General features: G+C 44.4%; 1 protein-coding gene across 1 annotated transcript in view; it reads right to left on the reverse strand.

Annotated features, from left to right (window-relative positions):
* Positions 1-20922, reverse strand: part of RAB4A (RAB4A, member RAS oncogene family) — a 53257-nt gene extending 32335 nt beyond the window's left edge. Inside the window, exon 1 of the mRNA XM_036829551.1 lies at positions 20612-20922. Within this exon, the coding sequence (XP_036685446.1) occupies positions 20612-20642 (31 nt within the window). The 5' untranslated portion in view covers positions 20643-20922. The remainder of the gene's footprint in view (positions 1-20611) is intronic.
* Between the last annotated feature and the right edge of the window lie 321 nt (positions 20923-21243).

Below are 21243 nucleotides of genomic sequence, written 5' to 3' on the forward strand. Positions count from 1 at the left end.
AGGGTCCCGTGATCCGGGGACAACATCCCCGGGAGAACGCACGGCGCGCCTCAGGCTGCTGCAACGTCACGCAGGCCTCTGCCGCTGCAGGCTTGCCCCGCCTCCTCCATACCCCTCCCTCCCCACGGCCTGGGTGAGCCAGAGCCGCTGAAGCAGCTGCTCCTTTAACCCCGTCCTGTGTGAGCGAAGAACAGACGCCCTCAGGCGACCTACATGCAGAGGCGGGTCCAAATCCAAACCTGAAACCCGGGAGCTGTGCGAACAAAGAAGAGAAAGGAAAATTTCTCCCAGCAGCCTCAGGAGCAGCGGATTAAAGCTCCACAAACAACTTGATATACCCTGCTGCTGTGGAACACCTGAATAGACAATGAATCATCCCACATTGAGGAGGTGGACTTTGGGAGCAAGATATATTATTTTTTCCCCTTCTCCTCTTTTTGTGAGTGTGTATGTGTATGCTTCTGTGTGAGATTTTGTCTGTATAACTTTGCTTTTACCATTTGTCCTAGGGTTCTGTCCATCCGTTTTTTTTTAATTACTTAAAAAAAATTTTTTTCCTAATAGTTATATTTTATTTTAATTATTTTATTTTATTTTATTTTACTTAATTTTATTTTGTCCTCTTTCTTTTTTTCTTTCTTTTTTTTCTCCCTTTTATTGTGAGCTGTGTGGATGACAGGCTCTTGGTGCTCCAGCCAGGTGTCAGGGCTGTGCCTCTGAGGTGGGAGAGCCAAGTTCAGGACATTGGTCCACGAGAGACCTCCCAGCTCCACGTAATACCAAACAACAAAAATCTCCCAGAGATCTCCATCTCAATGCCAAGACCCAGCTCCACTCAATGACCAGCAAGCTACAGTGCTGGACACCCCATGCCAAACAACTAGCAAGACAGGAACACAGCCCCATGCATTAGCAGAGAGGCTGCCTAAAATCATAATAAGGCCACAGACACCCCAAAACACACCACCAGACGTGGACCTGCCCACCAGAAAGACAAGATCCAGCCCCATCCACCAGAACACAGGCACTAGTCCCCTCCACCAGGAAGCCTACACAACCCACTGAACCAACCTCAGCCACTGGGGACAGACACCAAAAACAACGGAAACTACGAACCTGCAGCCTGCGAAAAGGAGACCCCCAAACACAGTAAGTTAAGCAAAATGAGAAGACAGAGAAACACAGCAGATGAAGGAGCAAGGCAAAAACCCACTAGACCAAACAAATGACGAGGAAATAGGCAGTCTACCTGAAAAAGAATTCAGAATAATGATAGTAAAGATGATCCAAAATCGTGGAAATAGAATGGAGAAAATACAAGGAACGTTTAACAAGGACCTAGAAGAACTAAAGAGCAAACAAACAGTGATGAACAACACAATAAATGAAATTAAAAATTCTCTAAAAGGGATCAATAGGAGAATAACTGAGGCAGAAGAACGGATAAGTACCTGGAAGATAAAATAGTGGAAATAACTACTGCAGAGCAGAATAAAGAAAGAAGAATGAAAAGAACTGAGGACAGTCTCAGACACCTCTGGGACAACATTAAACCCACCAACATTCGAATTATAGGGGTCCCAGAAGAAGAAGAGAAAAAGAAAGGGACTGAGAAAATATTTGAAGAGATTATATTTGAAAACTTCCCTAATATGGGAAAGGAAATAGTTAATCAAGTCCAGGAAGCACAGAGAGTCCCATACAGGATAAATCCAAGGAGAAACACGCCAAGACACATATTAATCAAACTATCAAAAATTAAATACAAAGAACAAATATTAAAAGCAGCAAGGGAAAAACAACGCATAACACATAAGGGAATCCCCATAAGGTTAACAGCTGATCTTTCAGCAGAAACCCTGCAAGCCAGAAGGGAGTGGCAGGACATATTTAAAGTGATGAAGGAGAAAAACCTACAACCAAGATTACTCTACCCAGCAAGGATCTCATTCAGATTTGACAGAGAAATTAAAACCTTTACAGACAAGCAAAAGCTAAGAGAATTCAGCACCACCAAACCAGCTTTACAACAAATGCTAAAGGAACTTCTCTAGGCAGGAAACACAAGAGAAGGAAAAGACCTACAATAATAAACCCAAAACAATTAAGAAAATGGTAATAGGAACATACATATCGATAATTACCTTAAATGTAAAAGGATTAAATGCTCCAACCAAAAGACATAGACTGGCTGAATGGACACAGAAACAAGACCCGTATATATGCTGTCTACAAGAGACTCACTTCAGACCTAGGGACACACACAGACTGAAAGTGAGGGGATGGAAAAAGATATTCCATGCAAATGGAGATCAAAAGAAAGCTGGAGTAGCAATTCTCATATCAGACAAAATAGTCTTTAAAACAAAGACTAGAATAAAAAAATTCAAACAACTCACCATCACTCTGATACCAAAACCAGACAAAGATGTCACAAAGAAAGAAAACTACAGACCAATATCACTGACGAACATAGATGCAAAAATCCTCAACAAACAGGAGACAAAGAAGGACACTACATAATGATCAAGGGATCAATCCAAGAAGAAGATATAACAATTGTAAATATTTATGCACCCAACATAGGAGCACCTCAATACATAAGGCAAATACTAACAGCCATAAAGGGGGAAATCGACAGTAACACAATCATAGTAGGAGACTTTAACACCCCACTTTCACCAATGGACACATCATCCAAAATGAAAATAAATAAGGAAACACAAGCTTTAAATGATACATTAAACAAGATGGACTTAATTGATATTTATAGGACATTCCATCCAAAAACAACAGAATACACATTCTTCTCAAGTGCTCATGGAACGTTCTCCAGGATAGATCATATCTTGGGTCACAAATCAAGCCTTGGTAAATTTAAGAAAATTGAAATCGTATCAAGTATCTTTTCCGACCATAACACTATGAGATTAGATATCAATTACAGGGAAAAATCTGTAAGGAATACAAACACATGGAGGCTAAACAACACACTACTCAATAACCAAGAGGTCACTGAAGCAATCAAAGAGGAAATCAAAAAATATCTAGAAACAAATGACAATGAAAACATGACGACCCAAAACCTATGGGATGCAGCAAAAGCAGTTCTAAGAGAGAAGTTTATAGCAATACAATCCTACCTTAAGACACAAGAAACATCTCAAATAAACAACCTAACCTTACACCTAAAGCAATTAGAGAAAGAAGAACAAAAAAACCCCAAAGTTAGCAGAAGGAAAGAAATCATGAAGATCAAATCAGAAATAAATGAAAAAGAAATGAAGGAAACGATAGCAAAGATCAATAAAACTAAAAGCTGGTTCTTTGAGAAGATAAACAAAATTGATAAACTATTAGCCAGACTTATCAAGAAAAAAAGGGAGAAGACTCAAATCAATAGAATTAGAAATGAAAAAGGAGAAGTAACCACTGACACTGCAGAAATACAAAGGATCATGAGAGATTACTACAAACAACTATATGCCAATAAAATGGACAACCTGGAAGAAATGGACAAATCCTTAGAAATGCACAACCTTCCGAGACTGAACCAGGAAGAAATAGAAAATATGAACAGACCAATCACAAGCACTGAAACTGAAACTGTGATTAAAAATCTTCCAACAAACAAAAGCCCAGGACCAGATGGCTTCACAGGCGAATTCTATGAAACATTTAGAGAAGAGCTAATACCTATCCTTCTCAAACTCTTCCAAAATATAGCAGAGGGAGGAACACTCCCAAACTCATTCTACGAGGCCACCACCACTCTGATACCAAAACCAGACAAAGATGTCACAAAGAAAGAAAACTACAGACCAATATCACTGATGAACACAGATGCAAAAATCCTCAACAAAATACTAGCAAACAGAATCCAACAGCACATTAAAAGGATCATACACTATGATCAAGTGGGGTTTATCCCAGGAATGCAAGGATTCTTCAATATACGCAAATCAATCAAAGTGATACACCATATTAACAAATTGATGAATAAAAACCATATGATCATCTCAATAGATGCAGAGAAAGCTTTTGACAAAATTCAACACCCATTCATGATAAAAACCCTCCAGAAAGCGGGCATAGAGGGAACTTTCCTCAACATAATAAAGGCCATATATGACAAACCCACAGCCAACATCGTCCTCAATGGTGAAAACCTGAAACCATTTCCACTAAGATCAGGAACAAGACAAGGTTGCCCACTCTCACCACTATTATTCAACATAGTTTTGGAAGTTTTAGCCACAGCAATCAGAGAAGAAAAAGAAATAAAAGGAATCCAAATTGGAAAAGAAGAAGTAAAGCTGTCACTGTTTGCAGATGACATGATACTATACATACAGAATCCTACAGATGCTACCAGAAAACTACTAGAGCTAATGAATGAATTTGGTAAAGTAGCAGGATACAAAATTAATGCACAGAAATCTCTTGCATTCCTATACACTAATGATGAAAAATCTGAAAGTGAAATTAAGAAAACACTCCCATTTACCATTGCAACAAAAAGAATAAAATATCTAGGAATAAATCTACCTAAGGAGACAAAAGACCTGTATGCAGAAAATTATAAGACACTGAGGAAAGAAATTAAAGATGATACAAATGGATGGAGAGATATACCATGTTCTTGGATTGGAAGAATCAACATTGTGAAAATGACTCTACTACCCAAAGCAATCTACAGATCCAATGCACTCCCTATCAAACTACCACTGGCATTTTTCACAGAACTAGAACAAAAAATTTCACAATTTGTATGGAAACACAAAAGACCCTGAATAGCCAAAGCAACCTTGAGAAAGAAAAATGGAGCTGGAGGAATCAGGCTCCCTGACTTCAGACTATACTACAAAGCTGCAGTAATCAAGACAGTATGGTACTGGCACAAAAACAGAAATATAGATCAATGGAACAGGATAGAAAGCCCAGAGATAAACCCACACACATATGGACACCTTATCTTTGATAAAGGAGGCAAGAATATACAGTGGAGAAAAGACAGCCTCTTCAATAAGTGGTGCTGGGAAAACTGGACAGCTACATGTAAAAGAATGAAATTAGAACACTCCCTGACACCATACACAAAAATAAACTCAAAATGGATTAAAGACCTAAATGTAAGGCCAGACACCATCAAACTCTTAGAGGAAAACATAGGCAGAACACTCTACGATATAAATCACAGCAAGATCCTTTTTGACCCACCTCCTAGAGAAATGGAAATAAAAACAAAAATAAACAAATGGGACCTAATGAAACTTAAAAGCTTTTGCATAGCAAAGGAAACCATAAACAAGACGAAAAGACAACCCTCAGAATGGGAGAAAATATTTGCAAATGAAGCAACTGACAAAGGATTAATCTCCAAAACATAAAAGCAACTCATGCAGCTCAATATCAAAAAAACAAACAACTGAATCAAAAAATGGGCAGAAGACCTAAATAGACATTTCTCCAAAGAAGATATACAGATTGCCAACAAACGCATGAAAGAATGCTCCATATCATTAATCATTAGAGAAATGCAAATCAAAAGTACAATGAGATATCATCTCACACCGGTCAGAATGGCCATCATCAAAAAATCCACAAACAATAAATGCTGGAGAGGGTGTGGAGAAAAGGGAACCCTCTTGCACTGTTGGTGGGAATGTAAATTGATACAGCCACTATGGAGAACAGTATGGAGGTTCCTTAAAAAACTACAAACAGAACTACCATACGACCCAGCAATCCCACTACTGGGCATATACCCTGAGAAAACCATAGTTCAAAAAGAGTCATGTACCAAAATGTTCCTTGCAGCTCTATTTACAATAACCAGGACATGGAAGCAACCTAAGTGTCCATCATCGGATGAATGGATAAAGAAGATGTGGCACATATATACAATGGAATATTACTCAGCCATAAAAAGAAATGAAATGGAGGTATTTGTAATGAGGTGGATGGAGTTAGAGTCTGTCATACAGAGTGAAGTAAGTCAGAAAGAGAAAAACAAATACAGTATGCTAACACATATATATGGAATCTAAGGAAAAAAAAAAAAGGCCATGAAGAACCTAGTGGAAAGATGGGAATAAAGACACAGACCTACTAGAGAATGGACTCGAGGATATGGGGAGGGGGAGGGGGGAGATGTGACAGGGTGAGAGAGTGTCATGGACATATATACACTACCAAATGTAAAATAGATAGCTAGTGGGAAGCAGCCGCATAGCACAGGGAGATCAGCTCGGTGCTTTGTGACCACCTAGAGGGGTGGGATGGGGAGGGTGGGAGGGAGGGAGATGCAAGAGGGAAGAGATATGGGAACATATGTATATGTATAGCTGATTCACTTTGTTATAAAGCAGAAACTAACACACCATTGTAAAGCAATTATACTTCAATAAAGATGTTTAAAAAAAAAAGATGTGGCACATATATACAATGGAATATTACTCAGCCATAAAAAGGAACGAAACTGAGTTATTTGTAATGAGGTGGATGGACTTAGAGACTGTCACACAGAGTGAAGTAAGTCAGAAAGAGAAAAACAAATACCATATGCTAACAGATATATATGGAATCTAAAAAAAAAAAAGAAAAGAAAAATGGTCAGAACAACCTAGGGGCAAGATGGGAATAAAGATGCAGACCTACTAGAGAATGGACTTGAGGATACGGGGAGGGGGAAGGGTAAGCTGGGACAAAGTGATAGAGTGGCATGGACATATATACACTACCAAACGTACAATAGCTAGCTAGTGGGAAGCAGCCGCATAGCACAGGGAGATCAGCTCAGTGCTTTGTGACCACCTAGAGGGGTGGGATAGGGAGGGTGGGAGGGAGGGAGATGCAAGAGGGAAGAGATATGGGGACATATGTATATGTATAACTGATTCACTTTGTTATAAAGCAGAAATACACCATTGTAAAGCAATTATACTCCAATAAAGATGTTAAAAAAAAAGTCTACAAATAACAAATACTGGAGGGGGTGTGGAGAAAATGGAACCCTCTTACACTGTTGATGGGAATGTAAATCTGTGCAGCCACTATGGAAAAAAGTATGGGGGTTCCTCAAAAACTAAAAATAGGGCTACCATATGATCCAGCAATCCCACTCCTGGGTATATATCCAGAAAAGACAAAAAAATTCTAATTTGAAAAGATACATGCCCCCCAATGTTCATGGAAGCATTATGTACAATAGCTGTGATATGGAAGCAACCCAAGTGCCCATCAACAGACAACTGGATTAAGAAGATGTGGTATATATGTACAATAGAATATGCCTCAGCCATAAAAAAGAATGAAATATTGCCATTTGCAGCAACATGGAGAATATTACACTTAGTGAAGTAAATCAGACAAATATTATTGTGATATCACTTGGATGTGGAACCTAAAGAACAGTACAAATGAATCTATATACAAAACAGAAACAGGCTCACAGACATAGGAAACAAACTTATGGTTACCAAAGGGGAAAGGGGAGGGGAGGGATAAATTAGGAGGTTGGGCTTAACAGATACAAACTACCATACGTAAAATAGATAAGCCACAAGGATTTACTCTATAGCACAGGGAACTATATTCAATATCTTGTAATAACATATAATGGAAAAGAATCTGAAAAAATATATAAATGAATCACTTTTCTATACACCTGAAACTAATACAATATTGTAAATCAACTGTAATTCAATAATTAATTAATTAAAAAATCAAACAACCCAATTAGAAAATGGGCATAAGACATGAAGAGGCATTTCACTGAAAAGGATATACACATGGCAAATAAACACATGAAAATATGTTTGTCATTAGCCAATAATTAGAAAAAAATGCAAATAAAATCATAATAAGGTATCACTACACATTAACAGAAAGGCTAAAATAAAAAGTAGTGACAACACCAAATGCTGGCCAGGAATGTGCAGAAACTAGATCGCTCATACATTGCTGGTAGAAATATAAAATGGTACAGTGAACTGGAAAATAGCTTGACAGTTTCTCAAAAAAACTAAACAAGCAACCACCAGATGACTCAGCAACTGCACTTCCAGGCATTTATCCCAGAAAAATGAAGACTTACGCTCACACAAAACCCTGTACATGAATGTTTGTAGCAGCTTTATTTGTAATCGCTAAAAACTGGAAAGAACCCAGATGTTCTTCAACAGGTGACTGGTTAAACAAATTAGTACATTCAGACCAAGGAACGGTACTCAGCAATAAAAAGGAGTGAACCGTTCACACATGCGATAAGCTGGATGGATCTCCAGAGAATTATGCTGTGTGAAAAAGTCAATCCCCAAAGCTTACACACTGCATGATGTCACTTCCAGAACACTCCTGAAACAGATGAACAGAGGAGCGGCTGCCAGGGCCTAGGGAGGGGTGGGAGCAAGGAGGAAGAGTATGTGCCTTTAAAGGGTGCAGGAGAGATCTTTGTGCTGATAGAAGTGATCTGTATCGGTAGCCAAGGCAACATCAAAATCCTGGTTATCTTACGACCGTTTTGCAATGTTCCCACCGCGGGCAACAGGGGAAAGGGTCCGTGAGATCTCTATTTTTTCTTAAACCTATGAATCTATCATGATCTCAAAATAAAAAGTTCTATAAAAAAATAAAAGAATAGGTGGTATTATCAGACAGCGACTCTGTAGGTTGACTCTGCACATCCCACACTGAAAGGACCACTGAAGGGTGTGCTTCAAGGAGGACGTGGTACCCAGAGGGAGGGACCGGCAGGTGAGATGCGAGGCTCTGTGTCCTGTTATTTTCCGTCTGGAGATACATGTGTTTGGTTGACACAAACACGACCAAGCACCACAACCGGCAATGACTTATTCCCTGTAGGTGACAAGGATCCAACTTACGAAGAGTTTCTGTTAAACTCCTCCTGTTGACGAGGGGATCTGGATTTCACAGGCTTCCTCGGAGCTGAGTGGCATCATCTACAAAACCTGGCACTCTCTCCTCGGGGCGTGAGGTTGGCTGGTTTTTCACAGCAGTGAGGCTTTCACTCACGAGGCCCATATCCATGGGTTTGGTAGAAAGTGCGCTTGCTGGCTTGACTGATTTCTTTTGTTTTTATGATCTGTGGTTTTTTATTTTTTTTTCCCCCTCTTTCCTTGCTGGAAGTTGGATGACATACACATTGCATATCATGTATGTTTTATATGACAAGTGTACAGTGCTTAACAGCTACAAAAAAGGCATACCAGGAGCAGGACACTAGGCATGTTACAGAGTAATTTATGGAGAGATGTGTAGGGCACATTGTTAGGTTGTATAAGATAACTAATTGTGAGCTAAATAATGTCTACTTCAATTGGATTTGATGTTGTTTTATTACAGTGGATGTCACTTTGCTCAAAATCACAAAGGAATTTTTTGCATCCAACTTATGATCGCTATGAGGGTTTCCTCAGAATGAGCTAAGCTCGAGGGTGGGGGAAAGATCATATCCCAAAATAGAAAACCTAAAAGGGATATACGCTGCTAATATATTTTTAATTTTGCATGAGAAATGTTAAATGAGATAACAGGAAAGGTATTGAATAATTAGAAACCAGTCTTGGGCAAAAGTCAGTCATTGAGGAACATGGACAAAATTGGATCAGGAAAAAATGGCCTCCACTGAAGCAGCTAACACAAAGCCAAAGGATTAACTCCACGGGGGAAACCTCATTTGGAACCTACTGACTTGTTTTTACACTCATCTCAAGCAACCTCCAACTTCCCGGACCGCAGCAGATCTGTAGCACATGCTACAGTGTGACTGTGGCTACAGGCACAGTAACGGGTGACGGGGAACCGGGCACCAGGCCAGAAAGCGGCACTAAGAGCGCCGCTGACCTGTAGCCTTCAAGAAAAGTAAGTCACGCTGGGTAGACCAGATGACCTCTGCCTTCCTCGTTTTGCCAAGCACTGGTTCTGCTTTTAAGGTTTCCAGAGGTCAGAAAGGAAGCAAAGGTGGATGACGGCCTTGACTGCAGGATTCATTCCATGTATTCCACCTCCTGGCAGAAACGGCGCTGGGACAGTGGGTCATCTGAGAAGGGGTCCTGGGTTTCCGGCTTAGGGACCAGCTGGTCAGTGACACCAACAACTGAGGTAAGAAAGCCTGAAGGTTCTGAGGACGTGTCCACGTTGTGGGTGCAGATCCAGAGATCGCACTTCAAATGCCCATGACCGTGGAGATCTGGGAGGTGGTTCCTCTAAGTGCTGAGGACGTGTCCACGTTGTGGGTGCAGATCCAGGGATCGCACTTCAAATGCCCATGACCGTGGAGATCTGGGAGGTGGTTCCTCTAAGTGCTGAGGACGTGTCCACGTTGTGGGTGCAGATCCAGGGATCGCACTTCAAATGCCCATGACCGTGGAGATCTGGGAGGTGGTTCCTCTAAGTGCTGAGGACGTGTCCACGTTGTGGGTGCAGATCCAGGGATCGCACTTCAAATGCCCATGACCGTGGAGATCTGGGGAGGTGGTTCCTCTAAGTGCTGACTGTGAAGGGAAGCTCGGTAAGGTCAACCCCCAGCACCCCGCGGTGAACCAGGTCACTGGAGCTGGGGGCGAGGGTGAGCTGCTGAAGGACGGGGGACGTGAGAGGCTGCAGATAAAAAGCCCTGGCAGCTCTGGCCAGAAGCCTGGCTGGGATGGAAAGAAGGGCCAGGTCAGTGAGCAGAGAGTGCAGTGTGGATGTCAGCAGGTGGGCAGTGACCAGTAGAAAAGGGATGACTGCTGACACACGTCCCTAAGACTTGAGAGACGAGGTGTGAGGCAGGAGGCAGGGCTCAGTCTCCGCGGCGACAGAGACCTCCGTTCTTGAGACAGCAGGACCAGGGCTAAGGTGAGGCGTGGAGGTGAAGACAGGCTGCAGAAGGGGCGGGAGGGCAGGCAGTCTCCGTAGCACGGCACCTTTCCCTTCCTGTCACCTAGTGGAGGAGAGCTCAGGGCTTGAGATCAATGAAGGGCTAAACCAGCAGATGCAGAGGAAAAGCGAGGCGGCCAGGAGAGAGGGAAGGGCGGCCAGGCACCCCGCGCACCTGGCCGGATGCACAGGCCATCCGTCTATAGAGATCTCGGTCGGAGAAGAGCTTTGTCCGCAGGGCCGCGGGCAGGGCGGATGGTGGGGAGCCAGGGCCGGGGTCACAGGGCGAGCGCAGCTGAGGAAGGAAGAGGCGAAGGAAAGGCCGTGCGCGGCACAGCTGGAGAAGGAGCCGCTCATCGCCCCGAACAGAAGGGGCTGGAGGGGCCGGGCGCCCGGAGCTCCTGAGGGGACGAGCGGGGGAGGGTGATCGGGACGGGGCACGCGGCCACGTCCAGAGAGCAGCCGGGGACGGGAGGGCTTCAGAGTGGGGGCAGAAGAGGAGGAGAAGGGGACAGGCAACGACATCGAGGCACTGAGAATCCAAGCGGGGACCCTGCCGTCGCCCAGCGTGGGCGAGGAGCTGTAGGAGAAAGCGGGACCCCAGCCCAGGGGACCCTGGGGGGTAAGGAACAGCCCCAAGGACACCAGGGAACAGCAACAGGGAGGACACAGTACCGTGCAGAACATCGGGTGACATGTAGTACTTCCAAAAATAAAAGTTCTGGTTTACTGGGCAGGGGGAATCAAGCAGCAAAACCCTTGGTGGAGCGCTGGCTTAGGCGAGGTGGCCGGTCTGGGTGGCAGGAGAGCGTTGACCTACGGATGGCGGCGGGACAGACGGCGAGCAGCCTGGCTGCTGGCAGCGGCGCTGGGGCTTCGCCGGAGCCTGAGTTGAATGACGGCAGAGAGGAGCTGTGACATTGTGGGTTTAACATTCCCGGCACAGGCCCCAAGGGCTGCTCAAGGTCACGGACAGGCTCTGAGACGGTGCGGACACGCTCGTGCGGGTCAGACCCACCGGGGGCCTGAGCTTCCTTAGCAGGTGAGTGAGCCTGGCCAGTGAGCCAGCATCAAAACCGCAAGTTCTTAGGTGATACCTACTTGATGCAATAACGTGAAAAAGAAAAAAAGAAGAGGAATTCTTCTCCTAAAGTAGAAACTGCCCAGAAAAGGAAGTTGGCGGCCAGTGAAGCAGACAGAAATGAAGAGAACTAATAAAAAAACAATGATCCTTAACCAGGAAACAAGTCTGGATACTTTAAAGAGTAGAATGTTAAATCTGATTGAGGTATACGAGAGGATAAAATTATATGAAGAACTAAGGGCAAGCTGTTTGTCAAAATGTTTCAGAGAACACTCCAACTAGGGTAATAAAAAGAGAAAAGTTGAACAGTTATTTTTGTATTTGAGGATTCATACACAAAACGTGTCTTTCTGAACTACAACTTTGGAGCAAGCCTCGAGTACCATAATAGTATCTGCAATTTTAGAGATTACACAGAAATGAAAGCACCCCATGTGAACGGGAAAGGTCTCCGGCATTAGTTGAGAAGGTACAGGCTTCAGTGCCCACCTCCCAATTGTGTCCTGAGTTAGAGAGAGATTCTGACTCGTATCAAACGTCCAGTGTTTGTCTAGCACATGCACTAGACAATGAGATCCAGGGGGTCATCACTGATCAGAGACTATATGGAGGAGAAAGATTTCTGTTTGGGAAAAGAAAGGAGAGTAAGGACTTGATTACCCTTGAGAATGAGCTCAAATGCCAGCCCCACCACCCTAGCTCCGGAACCCTGAGCAGACACCTAGCCTCTCAGAGAGTTTCCTCACCCGGAAGTGCGTCCCAGTGTTTACCTTACCCTGTCCTGGTGAGGATTAGACTCTGGATACAAAGCACCTTGTGTAGATTATTCTAACTTCACCCTTCATCTAGAGATTAGGGTTATAATTCAGGCTGACACACCGATGGTTTCTCAATAAGGAAAGATTTCCTGGTACAATGGAAACAGAGTAATAGGTCAATACCAGAAGAATCTCATTTAAGGATATTGAGATTAGGGTTATAATTCAGAGATTAGGGTTATAATTCAGGCTGACACACCAATGGTTTCTCAGTAAGGAAAGATTTCCTGGTACAATGGAAACAGAGTAATAGGTCAATACCAGAAGAATCTCATTCAAGGATATTGACCTGAAAGCATCTTTAGTCACGTAACAGCTAGAAATAATAGTCACGTAACAGCTAGAAATAACACTGTTCTTGGGAAATGTAACTAGGGAAAATTAACTTTGTTACTAAATGATACACACCAGAAGAAATACAGAGAAGGTCACTTTTAACTCATAATGCTTTTGTAGTTGTGAACACTTATTGAACTTATTTATGTAATAACAAAACACACTTTAATATCAATTTTACCAACAAAGTTTTATCAATGTCTAGACTATGAAGGTCCCTACGGATTTTAATATTAAAGACAATCCAAAGTAAGGACTTCATTCTTATAAAGGTATGTGACAGGTATAGTATCCTAGTTTATGTACAAATTTATGAAAAAATTACTCAAGGTGCTAATTTATGAAAAGTGGGGAAATAGCAATGGCCACCAAATAATTGACTTCCATTCCCCGCCCCCCCCCCCAGTATTAGTGCAGTCAAAGTGGTTCTGAAGGTAAATGTTAGTCTTCAAAACACCAAATATTTTTATCAGCTTCACAAAGACAATGAGAACTAAGGTCAAAGGCAAGTATATTGTGTCTGCAAAATAACACAAGAAATTTCGCTCTTCCTAAGAAGACCAGGGATGCCCATCTGTGCTCGCCCACGGTGGAGGTCTGCGCTCTTTCCACAACTCTGCTGCGTCCTCCCCATTGGAGAAGGGACATCTAAGTCTGCCCTCTACTTCAGGAAGATCACTAACTGGAAGAAACAAGTTCAAACTGAACTGCGGCTGACATTTCTTGGAGACCAGGAGGCACTGCTGCGGTAGATGTTGTCCGCCTAACAGCCTTCCCCCAAGGAGCCACAGTAACCTCGGGAAACAGGACCCCAGAACTCCAGGACAGGTGCTGTTTTTATAAACCGATTCCCAGGCCCCTCCTCCCTTCCTGAGACTGGATTAGAAACACAGGTTTCAGCTAAAGAGAGCAAGGCATTACCCTGCCTGTAACTGGTCCAGGGCAGGCACTTGACCTAACTTGGCCCAATCAGATGGGGATGATGGACTTTACTTCATAAACATGGGAAAGCACTCCTCTTTTCTATGGATATAAACAAGGAAGGGCACCCAGATTACAAAGAGTAGCCGTTTTATGACTCAGGGGATGAGGATAATACAGCCGGAAGAGAGAGATGTTAAAAATTTAGGTCCTTGCTGACATGGCTGAGCTTCTGAATCAACCAGCCCTGAAACCTCATCTACAGCTATTTTCAAAAATACATGTTCAAACGCAACAAGAGGAGTGCACTAGAATGAATTCCAACAGACCAATACTTGAATAAAGTACTCCAAAATGAAAAAAAAAAAACATTTTCATATTACCTATGCCACTTGCAGTTGGAAACCTTCCACCTGAGAAAATGACCAAAAGAGCTAACAATCTATTACCTGTTGAACAGAAATTTTCTTTTAAGCATAATTTCTAAAAAATTTTATTTTTGATCACGTAGAGTCAATTTATAATCAGAAGGTGGTTCAGTAAACATGGATTTAGAACCAGGTGAGTGCATTCCTCAAATGTATTTAATAACTACCAACTGCCGGGCATTTGAATGTTTGGTGAACACAGATTCCAGTCACCTGGTGTCTGTCCCCAGGGTGGGGAGAAGTCTGCCCGGGTGCCCCAGGTCCCAGGGCAGGGTGCCACCCTCCCTGAAGTGCCTGATGGACACACTAAGGCCTGCCTCTGGGCTCTCGTACCTGCAGGCCGGCCAGCTGCCATATGACCATCATGTTCTCTCTGCAGGTGCAGTTACGTTCAGCTGGGCAGCGGTCAAGGGCTGCTGCCCCAGAAGCAAAGCAATGGTGCCTCTGCAGTCCTCAGCTCCAACCGCTGGGAGCTGGTTTCAGATGTGACTTCCCAAGGGAAGTCCATTCTCAAAAAAGGATGCCTGTGTGACCTCTTTGGAGAGGTTTTAATTAGAATTGCATTTATATTACATACAATGTAAAAAACTGGTAGACTTCTACCATAAAGAATAGAATTAAACGACATCTTCCAGTCAGCTTTTCTATTCATCCTGGTGTTTTGTTTCACATCCTGTAACTGAGAGGAAAATATACCACCTCCCCAGTGGAATCAAAGTGAAGGTTCATTCAGCGTTCCCTGACGGCTGTCCAGGGGCTGGTCACAGCATGGGGGACAGAAAGTCATGCAAGCAGTGCCCTGCTTTCAAAGAGCTTACGGTCTAGTCTTGAAAGAGATGTGCTTTGCCACCATCAAGAGTTGACTGAATTGCAAAATAGATCTGCGAGTCCCCACGGGCAGCAAAGCTGGGTGTTTAGGGTGTTTATCGTATGAGGACGCCTATCATAACCCGTGTAAGCAAGTGAACCAGAGAAACTTCTGCAACCAAGCGAGCACGTGGCACGTAACAATATTTTAAATTACAACAAAGGAGGGAAAGGTGCTGTGTTTTTAAGTCCGCAGTCTCTTCTGGAAGATTAAAAATTCACGTTTGAAAAATGATAAACCTCCCTCTAAAACACATCGTCTCATTCATAAAGTATCAGCACTTTATGAATGGTGTCCCTCCCCACCATTTCTAAATATTAGCTGCTTTTTAAGACTTCTTAACTGCCCAAAACACAGCATATAAGAGAAATAGAAAGAATTAGAAGGCCAAGGTCACTAAGTGTTGTCATATAAGCAGTTACTGTTCTGGGTAGTGTAGGGTTGCATCTAGCGGTGGCAGAGCAATCAAGCATGATTCCCCCAGGTATCACATCCGTCATCATCAGGGATTTATTTATTGGCCAAATCTCTCTCAAAGTAAACTTATTTTTGTTGAGAAGGCTTGGTGGCGATTACAAAGGAAGACAATTTGTAGACAGACAGTGTTCGTTTGACTTATGTGTTGTGCTGTAGTACCCTATCCTTTACATCTGCCTTGCTTGATCCGCCTTTAAACAATAGTATCCTGCACATCAGTTTAGCTTTTGATTCATATTCACAGCTACAGAGAAGCAAAAGTCTTCTTTAAACACATGGAACTCAGTCCATTACCAAGATGAGACTGGCAGAGAAAGCTGTGACGTCCAAAGACAAGTGTTACAGGACACAGAGGAATCAAAGGTTTTCCCTCAAACTATTTCCACTGGCGAGTATTCTAATGGATTTGTTAGAAATGGGGGGAAAAAAAATCTATTACATCAGTCTGAGCAATCTCTAATGGATGGTTGAGGAGAAAAAAAAAAAAATCAAAGAAACTTCAGCTTTCTTCTCATTCCAAAACAATATTCAGAGCAAAGATCATCTCTTAGGCAAACGGGTACCTGGGGAATAGCAATGGGTAATTAGTTGGCTTTGGGACATGGGGTAGGTTACCCCTAGGCCATCCACATGCAATAGGTAGGTAGGGAGTTGAGAACAAGATATGTAGCTTGAGGGACTGACGTGGCTAGAAATATTTAGGAGACTTCAGAGAAAGGCAAATGACAGGCAAGGATTGGAATGCTTTATAGTTCAAATGACCATGAAAAAGTCTCATAAACTTCTGATTTCCAAAGAACAATGTTTTCAAAGTTCTTAGGGCCTGGAGGCATTGTAGAGAATAGTGTCCTGATATGCAGTTGTGGTCCTTGGACCAACAGTGCGTGCACAGCCTGGGAGCTGGGCAGGTGCAGAAGTGAATATGCAAAACCAGAATCTGCATCTTAACACACCAGGGGGCTCAGGGCACATGCAGTTGAGAACCACGGTTGTAGTGTTCCCCAAACGTTGGTTCTTGTTCACCAATTTTCAATGGTGAGAAAAAGAAAACTACAAACATTTAAAATGATAAACGTATTCACTTTAGAGAAATGTCCTTTATTCTGATGTTATATGCTTCCTTTGTTGACATTTTTTACACGCCCTGTCTAGCAAAATACAGTAATGGCAATTTAGGTGATTTCCCCTAACAGCAAGTTTTTTCATACTTCATTGGAACCAGATGACTCTGAAGATGTTATTTCCTTTGCCTAGAATGTTCTCCTCACTCCACTTTGCTTTATCAAGCCTGAATTTCTCCCTGAATCATATTTTGACTACCAACGCCTATGTATTAGTTTCCTATGGCTGCTATAACAAAATGCCACAAACTGGATGGCTTATTTGGTAGTCTTGTAGTTCTAGGTTAGGAGTCCAAAGTCAAGGTGCTGGCAGGGCCAGGCTCTCTCTGAGGATGCCAGGGAAGGACCCCTCCTTGCCTCTTCCTAGCTCCTGGTGGCTGCCGGCCATCCTTGGTGGTCCTGGGCTTGTAGTCACATCACTTCGACTTCAGCCTGTCTTTACATCACATTTTCCCTCCACGTGTCTATGTCAAATTCCTCTCAACTTATAAGGATGCCAGTCATTGAATGAGAGCTCACCCTAATCCAACATGACCTCATCTGAACCTGATTACATCAGTAAAGACCCTATTTCCAAATAAGGTCACATCCACAGGTTGCCTGGGCTTAGGACCTGAACATACCTTTTAGGGGACACAATTCAACCCACAGCAGCCTATAGTGATAACATTTTAAAAAGAACATGTCCTGATAATTCTCAAAGTTATATGTCAAATGCTGTAATACTTTCAAAATAGAGGACAAAATAAAAATACTGAGTATACTGGATCAATAATAAAACTAGTATATGACCAACAATTTGTGTTCTGGCTTCATAAATTGTTGTCACTGTAGAATGCATAAAGTCCAGTGTGTATAGAGATTTGGCTTAGACTTTTCCTCACTCTCAAACTGCCTCAGCCCTTACATTTTTTTTTTTTTTTTAATTTCTAGCATCTTCTACACCAGGGGTCCCCAACCCCAGGGCTGCAGACCGTTACCTTCCGTGGCCTGTTGGGAACTGGGCCGCACAGCAGGAAGTGAGCGGTGGCAAGCAAACAAAGCTTCATCCAACGCTGCCCATCGCTCCCCGTCACTGGCATTACCGCCTGAACCATCCCCGCCCCCTCGTCCATGGAAAAGTCGTGTTCCACAAAACCGGTCCCTGGTGCCAAAAAGGTTGGGGAACCGCTGTTCTACACCACTTACGCTTCTCAGCTCCTTTCTGAACATCACTGCTTGATACTACCTATTTGATTCATTAGTTTTGTCTCACAAATCTTGGTATCAGAAATTAAAGCCAATTTGTGATCAGCCAATCTGGAGCTCCTTGGGAAGCCCCAAGCCATACTAAGTGGCCAGAGCGTTAAGAATGCTGTGGATCTAACAATGTTTGGGAAACACTGTTTTGGTTTAGGGATATTCAGAGGGAGGATTTCAACCAGAAACCTATGTGTTCGAGATTTCAATGTTGTATTACAATATTAAGTAAAGTATTACATAACATATGTTATTCATGCGGTTGCTGCTTTCAGAGCAGCAAAATACTGAACACTATTCAGTCACTGGCAAGTGAAATACTGCTTTAATAAGCTAAAAGGCAGGTAGACAGAGCTCATTAACAGTATACTGATAAGCAGTGGTTCTTTATTTTTCATCATATACCTGTCAAGCTACAGAGACTCCTTTTCCAGAAGAGAGAAAATGAGCACAGAGTACAAAGGAGTTTAAAGATTAGGCAAACATTCCTTTACCAGCTACCTAACAGGCGAATGTCCAGAAGCAGGGAACCAATGCTGTGCCAATCTACCAATGATAAGTGAAGGTGACAGTTTAGGACTTGGTTTTGGGTGACTTTTATTTTGGGTTGGCACTTTCAAGTGCCACACTTGCTTTTCCTAAAACTAATTTTCTATGAGTTTCTTCTATTAGAGGGAAGGATTAAATTCAGTTAGTTTAAAGTAAAAAACATATTTGGAAGGTACCATGAAATAAGAACACTAAAGGTCAAAGCCTGATGAACAGAATCTGATCAGTTAACCTGGGAAACTTGATGAGCTCTGTCTGAAGTGGAGATGCCAGATTTTACCAAGGTTATTGTTTCATAGGAGACAACTGAATAATAAAATCTCTATCTTCCCATATTCCTCCTAACTCATAACTCCACTTGGTTTCTTACTTGGACTTTCCACCCCTCCCATGTGCTCCTTCTCCCGGTCAGAGGAAAAAACAAAGTGTGGGGAAAGGAGCACTTGAAAATAAAGAAAAAGCAAAAGCATAGCCAAAACTTGCTGGAGAAATGGATTTTCTTTAGGAAATCTGACTGTGGTTCTCTACAGACAGAGGCAGACCACGTGGATGTGACAGGTGCTGTAGCATCAGAAGCTCCCACGACACTGATCCTTACAAGCCAGGGATGTCCTGTCGGACTTCCTACGCCTTCTAGGAACAGCCATCCTGCTCCCAGTGTTACAAGAACAGGGCAGGTTCCAGTCACAGGAGTGGCTGAAGGTGGAGCAAATGCCCAGGGGCCAAGGGGCCTCAACCACACTCCTCTTATAGGGACCCTGGATCCCTCAGGGCCTGGGTATTTGCACACTGGTTAATGCCTCCCTGGCCTGGGTCTGGGTCAGGTTTCTTTCTAACATACCTTCAGAGACCACATTCCTTCAGAACTCCTGCCTGAAGTTTTTAACATTCATTAGTATCATACCTGGATTAACAATGTATCCCCCCCCACCCCCGCCCCGGACTGTAAACTCCCTGAGAGCAGATCAGTGCCGGTGGGTACCTTGTAGTGTTGGAAACCACGCCGGCCCATAAAGCCGGCCCACGCCTATCTGTTGATGGGAAAGGGGGCAGCATGCCAGGACACACGGAGGAGACATGACTGATTTGCCTAGAAGTAATGGTTCTGAACTTGAGCCCCTCCCTGGGACTGTAAAATCCAAATCAGACTTAATCTGAGAATGCACACATCTGAGAGTGATTCCAGACTCGTGAACACCTCATGAACCTTGATACAAAGCAGAAGTGTACTATGTTGTTTATTTTTACCACGCAGGACAAAAACACAGTTTATGAATTGGGAAGGCTTTCGTTTATTAAAAAAAAAAAATCTCTGTTGGGTGTCTTCAGGTGTGGGTGCTACAGAGGACGCAAAGATCAAGCAGACTGGGCTGTGCTTCGGAGGTGTTTATGGTCTTAAAAAGACACATTTATAAATAGCCATCACGCAGCCTGAAAAGTCTCTGGAAGAAGAAATGGATGAACTTGCCTATCGATAAGTCCTTGTAATTTCAGTGCAAAGGAAGGACTTCCAATCTAGGAAAGCTCAAAGTGCAATAGCCGAGAAGCACACTCAACTGCAGGCGTCGCCTCAAGTCCTTCACATCCTTTGCTAGGGACAATATCGCAGATGAACCGAGTCTCCAACTGGCTTCCCAAACCCCGACTACTGATATCAGACTAAGAAAGGGAAACCCTACCGGCGTGAACGCGGAGAACCAGCAAGAGGACCCTCGGAGAAGCAGATCACGTAGACTGGCTACCCTCGGCCGGCCGGCGCCCCGGCACTCGGATCGGCGCCCCGCCGCCCGCGCCCACCCCACCCCGGCCCGCAAGCCCGGGCCCCCGGCACCCCGGCCCGCCCCGCCCGCGCCCCTCGCGCCCCGGCCCGCGCCCCCGCCTCGTACCGTAGGTCTCGGACATGGCCGTCTGCGACATCTTGGGAGCGGCTCCGCCTCTCGCGGGGCACCGTCTGCAGCTCCGCCGGGCCGGCGGCAGGGAAGCCGGGTCGTCGGCCGCGCCTCGGAAGGGAACGCCAGGGGCAGAGGACCGGAGGAGGGAGGGGCCCGCGGTCCCCACGGCAACTGCCCGCCACCCCGCGGCTGCGGCCCCGCCAGACTGTCCGCTCCGCGCAGGCGCACGGCCCCGCCCCCCACCGGTCGGGACGCGGAGGAGGGGGCAGGGGAGGAGGGAAGGGGGCGCGAGGCCCGGCCCCCGCCGTGGTCGCGCGTGCGCGCGGGGAGGCCGGGGCGGGGATGGCCGATGGGCGCCGAGAAGCCGGGTCGGCGCGCGGGGAGGGCGGGGCGCGGGGAGGGCGGGGCGCGGGGAGGGCGGGGCGCGGGGAGGGCGGGGCGCGGGGAGGGCGGGGCGCGGTGGGGGGGCGGCGAGGGGCGGGCGGTCCGCAGGCCTTGGGGTGACGGGGTGGGCACAGGGACTGGGACCGCGGGATTCCTTCTCGCGCAGAGGAGGCAAAGTGCCCGCACTGGCGAGGAAGGCAGCCCTTTGCCAGGTTGGCCGCCTCGGTAAAGGCTTGGTCGTC

Source organism: Balaenoptera musculus, chromosome 16 (assembly GCF_009873245.2).
Source record: "Balaenoptera musculus isolate JJ_BM4_2016_0621 chromosome 16, mBalMus1.pri.v3, whole genome shotgun sequence".
Taxonomy (NCBI): domain Eukaryota; kingdom Metazoa; phylum Chordata; class Mammalia; order Artiodactyla; family Balaenopteridae; genus Balaenoptera; species Balaenoptera musculus.